This window comes from Artemia sp. Qi Xiang Cuo, chromosome 18 (assembly GCF_049724085.1).
Source record: "Artemia sp. Qi Xiang Cuo chromosome 18, ASM4972408v1, whole genome shotgun sequence".
In the NCBI taxonomy this organism is placed as follows: Eukaryota; Metazoa; Arthropoda; class Branchiopoda; order Anostraca; family Artemiidae; genus Artemia; species Artemia sp. Qi Xiang Cuo.
The window spans coordinates 25,113,672-25,131,330 of record NC_142811.1 but is presented as its reverse complement, the minus strand read 5'-3'; the positions used below and the strand labels follow the sequence as shown (position 1 = coordinate 25,131,330).

The window sequence follows — 17,659 nt, the reverse complement described above, 5'->3', positions numbered from 1 at the left end:
TTTATCCATGGCCTCCACTTCACACCTCCTTAGTTCATATTTCAATGCTTTCTCCACTTTCTTTACATTTCTTTTGTTTTCATGTGATCTATCACTCAGATAATTCTTGTACAAGTCCTTTCTCCTTTCTATTAAACATAAAGCTTTGTCACGAATAGTCTTAGCTGCAGGTCGCGCTTTCGTCCCTACGACACCGTCCGCAACTTCACAAATTATTTTTCCAAAATTATTCCAACCATCGTCCACATTATCAAATTTTAAACTCTTAAGTTTAGTTTTCAACTGTTCCTGGAAAGTTTCTCTCAAATTCTCATCCTGGAGTCTACTAACATCATAACTTCCCGGGAGGTAATTACCCTTCCGATATTTCAGCTTTAAATTAACCCTTGACACTACTAGATGGTGATCTTGACTTTTAACATAAATAACAGCACTCCTATATACCCTAGTATCTTGTATTGATCCTGCCAGTCTTCGATTTACTATAACATAATCAATAAGGTTTGTTGTCTTACCATCACGTGAATACCATGTTAGCTTATGAGCCATTTTATGACCAAACACCGTATTGGTTATAACTAGATTGTTATACCTACAAAATTGCAAAAGTCTGTATCCATTACTGTTTTCTTTTCCTACACCAAATTTACCTAAGCTGGGATACCATCTATCCTTATTTCTACCAACCTGGGCGTTAAAATCTCCCAGCAATAACATCATATTTCTACGTGGGACCTTGTCTATTTGCTCCTGTAACTGTAAGTAGAATTCATCTGAGTCACTAGTATCTCCATCAGTCGGTTCTACAGGGGCGTATACTACTATAACTGATACCTTGAACTTACTAGTCATAAAATGAGCAATTAGTATTCTATTATTAATACCTTCCTAGCCTGAACAAGACTTAGCAGCTTCCTTATTCATCATGAGCCCTACTCCCTGTCTATGTAACCCACCCTTCCTGCCTGAGTAAACAAATTCTATATCACCTATTTTCATGCTTCCTACCCCTGGGATATGAGTTTCTGAAACTCCTAATAGATCTAGTTCGAATCGTCTGAATTCGTCAGTCAAAATGTCGATACGATAGTCATTTTTTAATGTCGTAACATTCCAAGTTCCAATTTTCATGTTCTTTAAATCATTGAAATTTTTTTCGCCTCAGGAAAAGCAAGGATCCCGGATACCAGTGCAGGACGGGGATCACATATCTTCTCAAGTCTACACCGAAGTGCTTAAGCCGGCTTAGAACCGGACAGCAAGAAGTCCCTGGGACCTCCATGAATGGAGGCTTTGTGCAATCCTGGGCCCATTTTGGTCACAACATGGTTTTCAGCGCTTGGCGATGCTCTTCTATCAACAAGAGTCGAAATCCTGCACAGACAATCTCAAGCCTATTATCTCCGACTCATTATATATTCATGCCTACAAATATTATGCTACTACGTGGAGGCAACCCGTAATAGATAAATTAGCTAGGAAGAGGTTTTTCAGCCCAAAGACGCCCATCAAAACATACCAAGCCCAGAAGAATTGTCCATTAGTCAGAATCCCGTACGAATGCTGTGTCGTTTACTAGGCTATAATTTCCTCGAGGGGCGCCACTCCTCAAGTATAATAGGCTATACGAAAAATGTGGTTCAATACCGCTTTCTAGGTCTATAATGAAAGAAAGGTTGAGGTGGTTAGGGCATGTTGTTCGGATGAAGGATGACAGATTGCCGAAGATTGTTCTTTTCGGCCAGCCATCTGGGGCTAAACGGAAGGCAGGTCGTCCTCGTCTGGGGTGAGAGGACGTCATAAATACCGATTTCAAGGAAATGGGAACTTCATGGGCGGGTGTAAAAAGGGAGGCTTTGAATAGATTGGGATGGAGGAGGAGTGTGCATAGCCGTGTTGGCCTCAGGCGGCTTGGCGCTGAGGTGAGTTGTTAGTAGTAGTAGTAGTTTAGCTTTCAATATTCTAATCTTGGATTGCAAACCTATCCTCCAATTCTTCCGAACTTTTTTTAATTGTGGGAAAACAACCTGGGTCTAGGGTGTTCCACTTTTTACATCTTCACTGCAACCACCATCTTTACTAATAATACTACTCAGACAAATCTGTGCCTGAGCCAGCGTTACAAAGTTGGCATCATCTATTTTGATATTCACTGAATGACTTGTACCTTTTATGTCAACTTGGAATAGCATACCAAATATTTTTTTTTATGAAAGTTTTAAATATAATACTTTAATAGTATATGATATTAGACTAACGAACTGTTAGGTTTTATTAAATTAATTAGAAATTTAGATGTTCCTTAACATTCTTGAACAAAAGCAAGCTGTTTTATTTTTTTAAACAAGTGTCATCAAACCACCTTGCACTTCTGATTTTGCTGCTTGAATTCATTATCTTGAAATTACCTTAAATTGCACTTGACTCAGCTCATTAGGCACATCCCCAACTGTGCACCATTGTTATCCGCACTAATCTCTGTCAGCACCTGAATTAAAGGTTTCAGTACTAGGGGACATGACTGTATTCATGTCTATAGGCCAACCACATGGTTGGAGAAAAAATTGTTTTACAGCCTAGTAACAGCCCGTCTTTTGTGAAGCTTCAGGGAGTGCCCCCTTGTTCTTGAAAAACTGTCTCTCTAGAATTGGTTTGGGATGCAATTATGGTTGCAGATCAATATATGTTTCATTAATACATCCCCACGCTTACGTTGGTTTGGGAAAGACGGTATTTTGAGTCTTTGGAGTCTGGTGAAAGATTGCGAAAGATGAAAGTTTTGGAAACCCCTTATGCATTTTGTTGTTCACTGCTGATCAGGTTCCAGAATTGATTGGTCAAGCTTGTTAACTGGAGGTAGCCATGGACATCACAAATTCCAATTTAGGTCAGACCAGGCCCCTTAGGGGCTTAGTAATCACTGCTGGGGATCTACTACAGAACATTCTCTTTGTTACCAAAATTTTGGTTGGTTGTTGCCATAACAGACTGCGTGTGTAAGTTGAATTTGAGCTTATCATCAACCAAGACTCTTAGATCTTTTTTTGCAGTGGCTGTTTGGAACCATCATGGGAGCTCATAAAATATTGGGTCTGATGGTTCTTTGCTCCGAAGTGTATTATGTTTCATTTCTGGATATTAAATTCTAGTTGCCAGGTTTTTGCTCAAATTGAGAGTACATCAAGATCTGCTTGGAGGTCTTTGGTACTTTGGGGATCATAAATTGGACCAATTATTTTGGAATTATCTGCATATAAGCCAATCTTATTCTTTATGATTGGAGATGCATCATTTATATAAATATGAAGTAATGTTGGGTCCTAAACCGTGCCTTGGGGCACCCTGCTTTTTTACATCCACCAGTTCAAAGAGGAAAATCGATCCACCATTCTTAAAGTACCAAGGACACCAAAATGAAAACACATTTAGCCCTCTTAATCTATTTTTGGTCTATTCATACCTGAAAATCCGGGTTTCCTACGAGTTTTTGTTTAGCTGCTATTAGCATTTTTATTTTGAGTAAATTCACAAAACAGTTTTGTCAACAATAACACAACGATAAACTTTGGAGCTTAATAATATCAGCGGAGACTATTTCCTACGAATCCGACACTTAATTTCATTTGTGAAAATTAGAATTTGCAATTTCTGTTGATTGTTATACATATATATTAGTAAAACTACACTTAGTGAAAAAATGTGACATCAAGTTCAGAAAGTGACCATTCTGATGTGTCAGACAATATTAGTGCTAGATGGTATGCAAGATACCATTTCAGGATACTTGTTCCAGCTAGACCCCGACACCATGCCGGCGGATCGACAACACGCCACCGACGAGAGGCTTGGCGCCACCGAAGTGTCGTAATGCCAACGGCGCGCTGCAGGCACGCCGCCGCCGAAAGAGGCGGCGGCGTTCGGTCGATTTCAAATTAATTTTGCGGCAATTCTTTATTGCGTCAACCGCAAATTCGGAGCTTTTCCTTCTTGTATGATTTAGTATTTCGATTTTCCTGATTATAAACCAAGCAGGGCTTGTACTATCCCCGAATTTTCGGGTATTTCCCCGAAAATCTATGCGTCACCCCAAAAAAAAATTTGGTTCCCCGAATCCGCAAAAACCACGCAATCACGGTGCCACCCCTGGCGATATATCACCAGTGACTTTCCCTGCCAAATATTACTTGGCATACCATAATTCTTCACTACTCTCTTGTTCATTAATTTTCGTCTCTTTTGTTACTTTGCATAAAAAGAGACAGATGCAATTGCCAATATTGCAATATACACAGTTCTTCATATGTTTTCACAGTTCTAAAAAATATGATTCAAAAATAAATTGTAAATTATTGAATATAGGAGGGGGGATAGGGGCTATCATTTTTAAATGATAATGCCTCATTTTTTTATTGAAAGCGGGGATGCCAAAAGGTTAACTATTTTTTTCATTTAAAATGGAGACAGAATAAAATTATATCAAAGTAACGAGGAAACCAGTGAAATATTTTGATGGACCCAAGGCCCTCCATTAGGACTTGTTCATTGCCTTGGGTGTTTTACAACTTCTCATGGGCTCCTGGCCTAAATCGGTTTCTGTGTGTGCTCCCTGTTAATTGTCTTCTTTGGATCTTATTGAATGCCACGGCAAATCTATTACTCAGTTTTCCAATAATTTGAGGTATATCTGAGTAATTTTGACATTTTTGTTGTTGTCTTTGTACCCCATTACTCATACCCTCAATTTTTTTCAAGGAACACAAAGTTTTTTAACGTTATTTTACATGTTTGTTTGAACCATATAGTGACCTAGTTAATTATTAAGTAACTTATTTTTCTAATGAAAGCTGAGACAGAATCCTAAGAATGCGGTATCCAGAGGGGGGGGGGGAGGGAAGTATTAAATGTAAATGATAATATCACTAAATTTTTTTTATTGAAAGCAGGGAGCCCCAATTTTTTTTCTAATTTAAAGCAGAAACGGTATTTTATCAAGGTGGTATCCAGAGAGGGGGGGCGTAGTGGGCTACAATATTTAAATCATAATGCCTCGATTTTTTTTTAAAGAAGGGGTGCCAATAAGTTAAATATTTTTGTTATTTAAAGCCCAGACGGTATCCTATCACGATAGTATAGAAGAGGGGGGGGGGGCATAGGGAGCTATTATATTTAAGTGATAGTACCTTAATAGTACCTGTTTTTAATACAAGATATCTTTTTAAGAATCCAAAAGAGCAAAAAAAAAAAAAACAATCAATATCAAAGTCACCCATTTCAACTGTTTTAAATGTGATAGGCAAAGGGCATTATAAAAAAAATTAATCGTCTAAGTTAAAATCTATATTAAAATTTTTATGATTAGCATAATTTAATATTAAGATGGTCTGGCCTAAAAAATAAGACACACTTATAGTCAGACCTCCATTTCAAATCCATATATAGATAAATTTTTCAAGAATCTCCCCCCCGCCCTCCCTCCATAATGGTGAAAAATATACCCTGAATTATAAAGCAACACCATATTTTTGGTATATAGCCTAGACTGCAGTTTTCAACAAAATTTAGTGTTTCAGCACAATTCAAAATAATGAGTATTTTTCATGCTCTTTTATAATTAAATAATCACTTTACAGGGACAATTAATTTTGAGCCATGAAGGGGCTAGAAGACTCAGAACAGCCCATAGAAACCTAGTAACCCTATGCTCAAAAATTTGCTTCTTTAAATAACTGGCTAAGGAGAAAAATAGGTCATATGTAGCTGACTAATGATTGAAGCTGACTTAGGCTATATATTTCCATATTAGGGAGGGGGGGGGGAGTTAAGCATAGGCTAGTGGTATCAACTTCAAAGTCTAATAACCATAATAATTTATTTATTATGAAGTAACTAAGCAAGAGTCTTTTATTCAGGCTCATCACTAAACAAAATATAACCCAGTTGTGCTGATGATCTGTATCTGGTAATTATGTCAGTGATTCCAATCCTCAAAATGTAAATGGGGCAAAAATAACCAGTTAGCCATGATAATATAAAAAGTAGCAAAATAGAAATAAGAAGGTATTTTTCAAAGTCTAACTGAGGCAACTGCTCCCCCCTCACATAATTGGCACCACAAAATTATGTGTCCTAATGCTGAATTAGAATAAACAGTGTACAATGGCAAGTACAAACAATACAATAATATATTGTATATGATTCATAATATAATAATATATATTACATAATAACAATGACAGATAATGATCTAATAGTATTGATTTATTTAATCAACATTTGTCATTCAGAGAAACCATGACTCTCTAATTTTGTTCTTAATATAATTCCCGTTTTGTTTCACAAAATTTTTTTTGGTACAGTTCTAATATATGGGCAACATCCAAGAATGCAACTTGAGAAAAGCCAAGAACATATAATATTACCCAGTAATTTCCTATCTTATGCTCTATAAACAAGGGGTTTCTCACTCCAGGAACTATATTCAAGCTTTAGTTTTGTGGGGTTTAGTAGGAAAAAAGGTACCTAGGTTAGTTTAGGTTATGTATTTATTATATGTTATGCTTTACCCCCACCCTCCTAATGTGCAAATATACATCCAAAATTTTTTTAGAAAGTGTCATATTTTTATTCTATTTTGTATTATTTCATAAGAAATAACCAATCTTAGCTTCATTTATGTTTACGAGATATCATGACAATGATTTTTTTTCCTGCAGTGTTACACCAGGGCATCCATTCCAGAAGTTTAAACACATGATTGTTGTAAGTCCTATCCGATATGTATATGTTCTATGTGTATATATATATGTATATGTGTATATATATGTTCTGAAAATTCAATCAATTATTATTATTGTTGCTGGTCTGCCTGTGAGTATTTGATGTTCATATGTTAGTCCTAAAACTCAGCTGCCCTTGCCTGAGACTATAGGCAGGCAGACCTTATGTCACTTGTGCACCTGCAAATTCAGGCCACTTGTTGGGTCAACTAATTTTGAATGAATTTTGTGTTAGTGTAACTGTCTGAGCTTATAAACTGGGTTGCCTGTCTAAGACTTTAGGCAGGTAGACCCTATGCCACTTGTTTGCACACAAGGCCAGGCAACTTTTCAGTCAACCAATTTTCAATTAACTCTGTTTTAGTGTAACTGTCTTGGCTTACAGATTGGGTTTTATGACTGAGGACTGCAAGTCCATGTGACTTAGTGGTCATGTTAATCCTAGAACTTGGTCAAATTGCCTTAGACTCTAGGCGGACATGCCTACTTGGAAAGTCTACTTGAATTACAATAGAGATGACTAAGATTTTTGGGCTGACTCACAACAGACAATGTCTACGGAACTTGCTGATGAAGAAGCATCCTAAGCCTAATTTTCCTGGCCACATAAATTCTCAAGGTTGACTAAGTTTTAGGATTGATATGTGACCACCAAGTTGCCTGAACTGCAATTGGAACTATGAAAAGCCATCTGTATGACTTTGTTGTTTTCTCTATGTATCAGTGGGGTAATGTAATTTCTTTTGTATGACATTTTAGTGGATCATATATTAAATAAGAAAACCAAAAAGCATTCAGTAAATGACAATATTTGTTGCTTAGAGTATAAAGAACCAATGACTTTAATAGGCCTAGTCAAACAGTGCTCACCCAAGTAGGCTAATTTGTATTTCTAATATAAAAAAAGAATAAAATGTATATGCTAATATTATATAGTAACTATGAGGTAGATTTATATCAAAATATTCAAGCAAATCACACAGCCTACTAGGTGTCTTACCTTAGCCTACATAAGGTAGGCTATCAGTGGAAGTCATTAGGTCTGCAAAACTACCAATAGGGTAGCCTATATATTGATACTTTCTTTTAGAATCATTAATGTTTACCTTTACACTGCTTCATGGTTAAAAGATCCTGGAATGCCAAAAATCCTAGTAACATCAAGATAGGCCTAGTCTAGCCAAGCTCTTTTCAAGAAGTATTCCTTAAAAAGTATTTTTCAAAGAAAAGAGCTTTGCTGAACTAGGTTCTGATTTCGGTTTTACCAAAACATACAAGAAAACAACACTTTCTAAGGCTATACGCTGATGTTTTATTTTTTTTTGGTCATTTTCTGCTGTTTAACAGCACACGTTCTTTATTTTTGAAATTGGCCACGAACTTGCGTATTGGAATAAATTATGTAAACAGGCGATCTGTCTCCTTAAAAAATGAATTATCGGTTTTTCACACTAATTAAAGACGTATATGGATGTGTAAGTTTGCAATTGACCAATTTAATGAAGTAGTTTTCATTTTAGGTGTCCTTGGTACTTTAAATATTTTTACAATTGCTTCCTTTTTGTAAGAAATTGCATTGTCCAATTTATAATTTAATTGTGGAGGCCTATTACATGGAGTTTACAATTTAGTCTTCTGTGGCATACTTTGTCAAAAGCTTGTGACATGCTCATAAGCATCAATGAGGTTTGTGCCAATTGACTGACTAGGACATAAACCGTGTTGGCTAGGCAATAGTAGCTTGTTCACACTTAGATGTTCTACAATGGCTGAGTTTACATGCCTTTAAGCAGTTTCCCCACTCCGGAAGTGAGACTAATTGCTTGGTAGTTGCTCGCTTTGTTGCTGCTACTTCCTTTATGAGCAGGTGTAATGTAAGCATCTTTCCAATCTTGTGGGATAGATTTTGTACGAGGCATGGTTTTTAAGTAAGTACCGTTTTGGAATTAAAAAGACGTGCAAAGATATTGCAATAATTTTAATTTTACATGAAAGCCTGTACCTTAATCTACTTTTGTACATAATTTCTGTAAATATTGAGGTACTTGTCATAACGTGACACCAGTTTTTGAATACCCTCCTCATAAAATTCTGCCGCCTGACTTGTTAACCACTGTATCACAACTGTTTTGACTTCGTTATCGTCTTGAAGACGCTGACAACCCAGGTGTTTCTTCAAGTGCAGGAACAAATTCTAGTCGCTGGGAGCCAGATCAGGGCTGTATAGAGGATGATCTAGAGTTTCCCATTTAAAAAATTTGATGAGATCTTTGGTCTGATTAGCCACATGTGGACGGGCATTGTCATGCAGCAAATTGATACCCTTGCTCAACTTGCCATGTCTTTTGTTCTGGATTGTATGGCGCAGATTGTTCAATGTCTCACAATAAGCATTGATTGTCTCATTACGAGGCAGAAACTACACTAGCAATACTCCTTTTTTGTCCCAAAAAACTGTGCACATGATTTTCCGGGCAGAAAATGTTTGCTTAAACTTCACTTTTTTGGGTGATGATGAATGTCGCTATTCCATGGATTGGTGTTTTGATTCTGGTGTGACGTAGGCCACCCATGTTTCGTCACCAGTAACAATTTGGTCTAAAAAATCTTCACCTTCATTGTGGTACCGCTCAAGGAAAGTCAATGCACTGCCTAAACGTTGGGTTTTGTGCAAATCCGTCAACATTTTTGGAACCCAACGTGAATACAATTTCCGGTAATTCAAGTTCTCAGTCACAATGCGATACAAAACACTACGAGAATATTGAGGAAACCAGTTGCACATTGATGAAATTGTAAAGCATCTGTTTTCTCTCACCTTTTCTTCGACTTTATGCAACAAATCTTCATTAAAGACTGAAGGACGCCCACTCCATTCTTCATCATGCACATTTTTGCGGCCATCTTTAAATGCTCTCACCTATTTTCTTACCATTCCATCACTCATAATGTTTTGTCCGTAAACTTCACAGATCTCACGATGAATACTAATCGGTTTTACGCCTTTAGCACTAAGAAATCGTATAACAGCCCTTACTTCACAATCGGCAGGACTCACGATTGTCGGAGGCATCTTAAACACTCAGTAAACAGCGTATACAATGAAGAATCAGACCGTAATGGTGTCAATGCGTAGACAAGAGATGTAGGTAACCAGTGCGCATGCGCAGACGCTGACCATAGCGCTGTGGGGGCGGACTCGCAAAACGGTACTTACTTAAAAAACATGCCTCGTAGTTAGGGATTTTTGGAGTAGTTGGGTGAGAGGATGAGATAATACTGTATATGCCTCCTTTAAAAGCTGGGAGGGTACTCAGTCTGCTCCTGTTGGTTTATTAGGTTTAGTCTTCTTTAGTCGAGTCTCTACATCTACTCTGGTAATATTAATGTGTGGGATACTTTTTAGAATTCCATACTCTGGGGGCTGTGAAAGTGTAGTATTATCTGCAACTATGAATACTGAGAGGAACTGCTTATTTAGGGCATTAGCTATCTCCCTTGGGTTGCAGGTTTTTGAGCCATTTTGTAAAAGTTGAGTGACTGAATGCCTTCTTGGGATTGGTTTTTGTTGCAGTTGCCATTGATTTGTTGTACTTTTGGGTGATATTTCTGGTGAGACATCTCAGCTTGTTATGCACCTGCTTATATTTCATGTAATAGTCAGCCTGGTTTTGATTCTATGTGTACAGCTTCCAGTATTTCTTTTTTCTGTTTCTTGCCTTTTTATTTTCTTTTGTAATATACACGAGGGTTTTTAATTTCCTTTTCCATTTTCTAGAAGAGTTATTTTAGATAACTTTCAATAATATCCTTTTCATAGTTGACTGTGACTCTTCCACATCTGTATTCTCAATGAAAGACCAATCACATTGAGTCAGTTCCTGACAAATTACTGTAATCAGTGTACACATATTTTGTAAATTCTAGTCTTTGGGGATACAATTTAAAACTGTAACTTATCACAATGTGGTCACTATCTCCAAATAGTGGTAGGGGGTCAATGCTTATTATAGACCCCTGGTCTTTTTTTAGAAGAAGATCAAGCTGCAAGGGGTTCTGACCCTTTCTATATTTTGTCGGGAAGTTAACTGCCTGGTACAAAGAATGACTAAACACGCACTCCAGGAATGGTTTTATTAAACTATTTCCAGAAAAACCAAATCCATCAACCCATTGAATATTTGGGAGATTAAGTCACCAACAATAATCTTACATCCATGTAGCTTCATTTTAATATTAATTGAAGTACTAATAGCAAGTAGGGAGGATTCAAGGCTAGGGAAAGCGGGACTTCTATACATGCAACCAATGTAGAAAGGCTCACAAGGTAGGTGGATAAATTCAGAAGTTGTCACCAACTTCTCTAGATAAGTTGGTGACAAGGATATAATTGGATATCTGTATTTGGGTATCCACAAGAGTAATATTGGTCTCTTTAGGTTTTATCTCGCAGAAAGCGTAAACGTCTGCCGTTTCCGTCGAGACGGCATATTGTATCTCATGGAGCTTTAATGTTAAAAAATCTATATTACTGAAGACAAGTTTCAATCCTTTACCATCTAATGCGTGCAACTTTTATATTCAGATTGTGTGCATCATTATCCACTATGCTGCTATGATTTGAATCAACACTCATGAAAACAGTCTGCTTGGAATGGTTACAGCTTACTGATCTTGCACTGTAAAGTGATTCACTTGATCCATCAATGGTATGGTACTTATTTCAACATCAGAAGACATAAGGCTATTTACACTATTTACATTTCTTTGAGAATTACCTAGTTTGTATCCATCACAGCTAGCACTGCAAGGGTGGACACTTTTTTGGAACGACTATGTTGCTTCAAATGGCTAAGTTTTCTTCACCATTACCTCATCGCGCATTAAGTTCTTCATACAGCTTTATCTTCCTTATATGGTCAGCTTTTGAAACGTCATTTTTAAACTGGCTTTGGCTGGTTCCTTTTCTCTCGTATGACTTTTGCAGGATCACTTTCTTAATTTTTAGTTCATCAACCGCAAAAACAATGGGGCTCACCCTACGCGATTCGTTTTCATTTCCAGAGTTACTAGGACTGGCGAGGCGGCGAACATTTTTTAATGTTACCCGTTTCAGCCCTTATTCATTAGATAGAAGTCATGAATGAATTTCTCATCATTTAGTTGTGGCAATACTCCATATGCTAGGATTTTCAGTTTATGTCTTTGTCTGTTTTTATCTTCTGCAATCAATTTTTTTTACGCGGCTCTCGAATTGCTGATTCATTTCATCTTTAAGAGATTCCACTTGAGATTTGGTTAGCTGTTGTTATAGATCAGGATTGCCTGCAGCCCCAGTAGTTTGTTCAAGCAAAATAATACGAGTCTCCACATTCCTGAACTTGGAATCAATGTCTTTCTTGAACTCTTCTTTGAATTCACTAAGTGACTGTTTAACTGCATTCTTGATTTTAACATCTGAATCCTGTACAGCAGTTATTGCAGGTTCAAGGGGTTCAAGCAACCTAACTATGGCTTGTATTTCAGCTGCACTAGTTCCACTATGGGCGTTACCTTTACAGATATGACACTTCAATTTGCAGCCTAATCTCCTTGTCATTTTAGTCAGAAGATTATACTTGGTTTTGCTAATTTCAAGGCAGTCAATGCAAAGCCATTGTTTGCAAGTGTCACAGTTCATTGCATTAGATTGTTCATCCAGATTTTCCTCACAAGGAGCGTAAATGTCTTTTTTGGGCTCTTTTAGGGTCTTTTTGGCAGCATTCTGTAACTTTTCAACAAGACAATGCTGTTGAGTAAAATTCAAATTCGATTTCTGGGGTTTCGTTACCAGATAAAGTTTCTTTGCTAGTGGCTCTTTGGAATTTTAAAGATATGATAGGCATCAAGGCTGAGGGGTTATAAATTGATCTTTTATGGAAGCTGCAGATGAAAGTTCAATTATATATAAAATATTGTCTTATGATACTTATACAGATTTTAGAAAACTCAAGGAAGTAAAAAGGCTTTTAGATGTATAGTTACTATAATTTACTGAAACTTGTGTAATCGTTAATGCAATTTTTCTGCCATAATGGTGCAAAGAATGTTTAACTTCTCACAGGGAATGTAGAGAGGGAGGGACGCTGTGAGAAGAAGTATACGGGAGGGGTGATTCCAAATCTCCAGTGATAGGTTTTGGACCATAAATACTACAACGATACCCGTTTTATGCTTCCTACCAGACAAATACATTAAAGTGATTAGTGCTATGTACGAGAATAACACTGCTGCGGTTAAGGTAGGAAATGAGGTTAGCAGCTGGTTTTGTATTAAATCTTATCTCGCAGTTAATCTTATCTCGGAGTTAAGCAGGGTTGTGTTCTATCCCCCTTTATATGGATTATTTTGATGGACTTTGTTTTAAGGAACACAGGAAAGGCAGTGGGAGACCACGGGATCAAATGGGGAGGAAAAAGTCTCCTGGACTTGGATTATGCTGATGATTTAAGCATCCTAGATGAAAGTGTGAGCAAAATGAATGAAGTTTTAGAGGTTTTGCGAGTTCAGGGTGCTAGAATTGGTTTGAAAATTAATGTTAGGAAGACTAAGTCACTAAGGCTAGGAATAAGTGAAGATGAAAATGTGACGTTGGGTAATGAAAAGATTGATCAGGTTGGCAGCTTCACTTACCTTGGTAGTATTATTAGTAAAGATGGTGGGAGCAGTGAAGATGTTAAAAGTAGAATAGCCAAGGCTCAGGGTGTTTTTTCACAGTTAAAAAAAAGTCTGGAAGAATAGGAAGATAAGTCTGCAAACAAAGATTAGAATATTAGAAGCTACAGTGATGACAGTGGTCAAATATTTCTCTGAAGCATGGACGCTCCGAAAAGCTGATGAAGATTTGCTAGATGTTTTCCAGAGAAATTGCTTAAGGATTGTTCTGGGTACCCGGCTGACTGACCGTATTTCAAAGTATAGGCTATACGAAAAATGTGGTTCAATACCGCTCTCTAGGGCTATAATGAAAGAAAGGTTGAGGTGGCTAGGGCACGTTGTGCGGATGAAGGATGACGGATTGCCGAAGATTGTTCTTTTTGACCAACCATCTAGGGCTAAACGGAAAGCAGGTCGCCCCCGTTTGGGTTGGGAGGACGTCATTAAGTAAGATTTAAAGGAAATGGGAACTTCGTGGGCGGGTGTAAAAAGGGAGGCTTTGAATAGATTGGGGTGGAGGAGGAGCGTGCGTAGCTGTGTTGGCCTCAGGTGGCTTGGTGCTGTGGTGAGTTGTTAGTAGCAGTAGTAGTAGTATATGAGACTTGAAGATGGTGCAATTTATAAAATTTCACCTAGATAATGAGCAATAGCTTTTAAATGAGCCATTAAATATATCTACGACGGTTTGGTAGCCTGCTAGGTTTGGTTAGTCCTGCTAATGTTGCAGTATCCTGCTGGTGAGCAGACGATTTATGAAACCTACTAAGGAGGCTGAGAGGGAAAGCATAAGAGAGGGGTGATTGTAACCCTACAGCGAATGGTTTTGGACATAAATATTGCAATGGTATTTGTTTTATACATTCAAGCCTTTCCACTTGAGAAATGGCACCAAAAGTGCCGTTTTCAGTGCTCTTACAGATGGTAAAATTGGTAAGAAGCATGTATATATTATCAATAGCTTTTAAATGAGCCATTAAACATCTCTTTACGATGTTCTGGTGACATGACCAACCACCCCTCCCCCCAGCTTTTCCAATTGAGACATGGTACCAAAAGTGCTATCTTTAGGGCCGTATGGTACTTGCAGATTGTAGAATTTATAGAAAGCATGAAGATATGAGCAATAGCTTTTATATGAGCTATTAAACATCTCTATACGATGTTCTGGTTGCCCGATATCCCCACCCCTGGAGAAGTAGCAGCAGAAGTGCCATTTTTAGTGCTATGTGGCTCTTACTGAAGGTGGAATTTATAAAATGCGCGTACATATGAGCAATAGCTTTTAAATGAGCCATAAAACATCTCTCTATGATTCTCTGGTAACCCGCTAGCTCTGTTGGAAAAATCAGAGACACATCAGTACTACCAATGCAAAAAAGTGATTTTCCTTGTTGTTCAAGGTGAGGGACTGTAATTCTCCTCTACAAGGTTTTTGACCATGCTGATTCCAATGGTGCACTTTTCATTTTGATTACTCCACTTTTAGGGGGTTACAGTTTTTTTTCGGGATCACCTTAAATTTGTTTTTGCAATGAACTTTTACTTATAGAATTAACCGAAATAATAGTTACCATTTCTGAATCGGTGTGAAATACAATTTTTTCTCATTAGGCAGTTTTTTTTTTCAAAACATGAATCTGTTTGTTCAGTAACTTTTATTCCTCTGATAAAAACACATAAAAGCTATTATCCCCGAATAAAATTTAAATGGTATTTTGTTTTCATTTGGGATTATTTTTTTTATAGGGATTATTTTTCTAAACGTGCTTTTTCGTTTTCATTTACCGAGGGGGCTGGCGGGATACTGAAGAGATGTAACTGTAAACCCTAGGTTAAGCTTTTTCAACCATGAGGATTTTAATGGTACCCTTGTTAGGTTTTTCAACCATGTTGATTGCCCCCCCCCCTATTGAATCCCACTCATATTTGAACGGTTTGTTGTCCCGCTCTGCATCTAATATCAATTTGAATGATGTTGGAGTTGAGCAATTACCGTTTCTTCATTATCTCTATTACAATTGTAATCCACTTTTTAATTAAAAAATTTATTGTCTTTCCTGGTATTAGCAATGAATTCAAAAGCTCTCTTGGATGTCATCTTGTTTGCTGGGTTGTAGTCGTTGTATCAAAAACATTATTATTTTGCTCACTAAGAAATTTGTAAATCAACACTATGTCTCCACGGTGGCATGGGAATGCTTGAGTTGGTATTTTCAATTTTTCATTATTTGAAGATTTTATTGTGTGATACGCTTTGGAGACCAGTTAGACACTTGGTTGTGTTCTTCTGAACTCCTTCAGGCAATGTTGTATCACATTTGTATGAGGGGATGGCAAGGGAGACGCCAAAGTTCAAAATAGGTCTCACGCTTGCCTCATAGAGTCTTCAAGAATTGTTCTACAAAATTTTGGAGATTTTTTTTTTAAGAGCTGGTTGCCAATATGTTGGAGTTAAGTAATCAAAATCTTGAAGAAACCTGCTTTGCCATTTATGGAGATGTAAAACATCGATTCCGAACTGGGGCCAAACCGTACAATAATAAGGTAAGATACCAATTCCTTCGATAATTTGAACTTGTAGATCTAGATTTAATAGCTAATGTCTCATTATTGTATCGCTATTAATTCCCCCTCCATTAGGGTTTATCATATAGATTAGATGGCTGTAGAAAGTTGGGGAGGGGTTCATTTCTATCAAAAGTTTAATCTTATTCCCTTTGTATAAAGAATATTACCAGGATTTTATGAAAATAATTGTAAGGCTAATAAAAGCTCGTTGAGGAAATACGGAAATTGATGTCTCGTCACAAAATACATATAGGCCGTCAGATTATTGTGATAATTTTTTTAAAGGATCGATTGCGAGAGAACGGAGCGTATCACACCTTAAAAAGAAAAGCTAAATCATGTGCGTCCTCTTCATCAGTGGGGGTTGGTGCGACATGCCGTAGGAGAGTTGAAGAGACGAAAATGGCGAGGTGAACGAGTCTAAAGGAGGATACACAGGCGACCAAAGATGATACCAAATATATATACCAAAGATGAGTCACTTTGTGTGTCAGTGAAGATTGAAAACAAATTTATAGTGCGCGTGTTCCTGCGAGAAGTTCGATAAATTCTAGTTCAACTGGGAAAATCCAATGCGAGAGTTCAATTCCCATTTCATGACGATTTATTTATTTCTTCTGTAAAAATAATGAGAACTAAAAGAGAGACGAAAGGTGCAAGATGAAATTACTGTTTAAGAATTCAGTTCTCATTTAGTGACTAATTATTTACTCCCTCAGCGAAAGTAAAGAAAACTAAGAGACATAAAAGAGATGAAAAAGAAGACTACAGTAGAGAAATTCTGTATATGAAAAAGTACACTAGAGTACAATTATAATTTGATGACGATTTGTTTTGTGGGAAAGAGAAATTAAAAAAGTGGGAGTGAAAAAAGAAATACAAAACGAAATGCAATTACCAGATTCACGTGATGGCGGGCAGTAATATTTTGGGAGAATTACAAAGCTACGGGAGAACGAAAGAGTCTGTGGGGAAGGAGCAGGTATTTGTTCCATATGAGAAAACCAGAGATGATGAAAAGGTAGAATTGAGTGGATTGCAACCATGGGCGACCATAGACTGAATTTTAGGGGGGCTTACCTGGTCTAATCAGCACTTCCAGTGCTGTAGTATTGAAATTTCAAGACCAAATATCATAGGCAGGGCAATTGCAGTGCCTAAGTAAAGAGGGATGTGGTCACAATATATTGTTTTTTTTAGACCAAGGCACTTCTTATAGAAAAAAATGTCATAGGAACTTCAAAAGAGCTCATGGAGAGGAACCAGCTCCCCCTCCCCCTTGTCAATCACTTCCCCAAACACATCTAATCAAAATTTTGAGATAGCCATTTTGTTCAGTTTAGTTTTAAGGTCCTGGAATTATGACTTTGAGAATGACAACCCCCCCCCACAACCCTCAGGGCAAGGGTTGTAAGTTATACCCTGTGGGGATATAAGGGTTTTTAAAGAAAGGGTGGTCATATAGACCTCACAGGGGGCTCATTTGATTGGTAATCAGAAGTTCTACTGGCCTTTTTAACAGTCAAAAGTGATTGGAGGTCATGCAGCCCCTCCCCATACACCAATAATTTCCCCAAACACATTCAATCATAATTATTGAGATATCCATTTTGTTCAGT

General features: G+C 37.4%; 1 protein-coding gene across 4 annotated transcripts in view; it reads left to right on the top strand.

The window, feature by feature from the left end:
- HSPBAP1 (HSPB1 associated protein 1) overlaps positions 1-17,659 on the top strand; it is a 95,152-nt gene that overhangs the window by 14,303 nt on the left and 63,190 nt on the right. For 3 of the 4 annotated variants that reach the window (XM_089103788.1, XM_089103786.1, XM_089103784.1), the window contains exon 2: positions 15,903-16,016. In XM_089103788.1, coding sequence (XP_088959914.1) covers positions 15,915-16,016 — 102 coding nt within the window. In that variant the 5' untranslated portion in view covers positions 15,903-15,914. Of the gene's footprint in view, positions 1-15,900; positions 16,017-17,659 lie in introns of all 4 variants that reach the window. The other variant, XM_089103785.1, reaches the window with a different exon arrangement.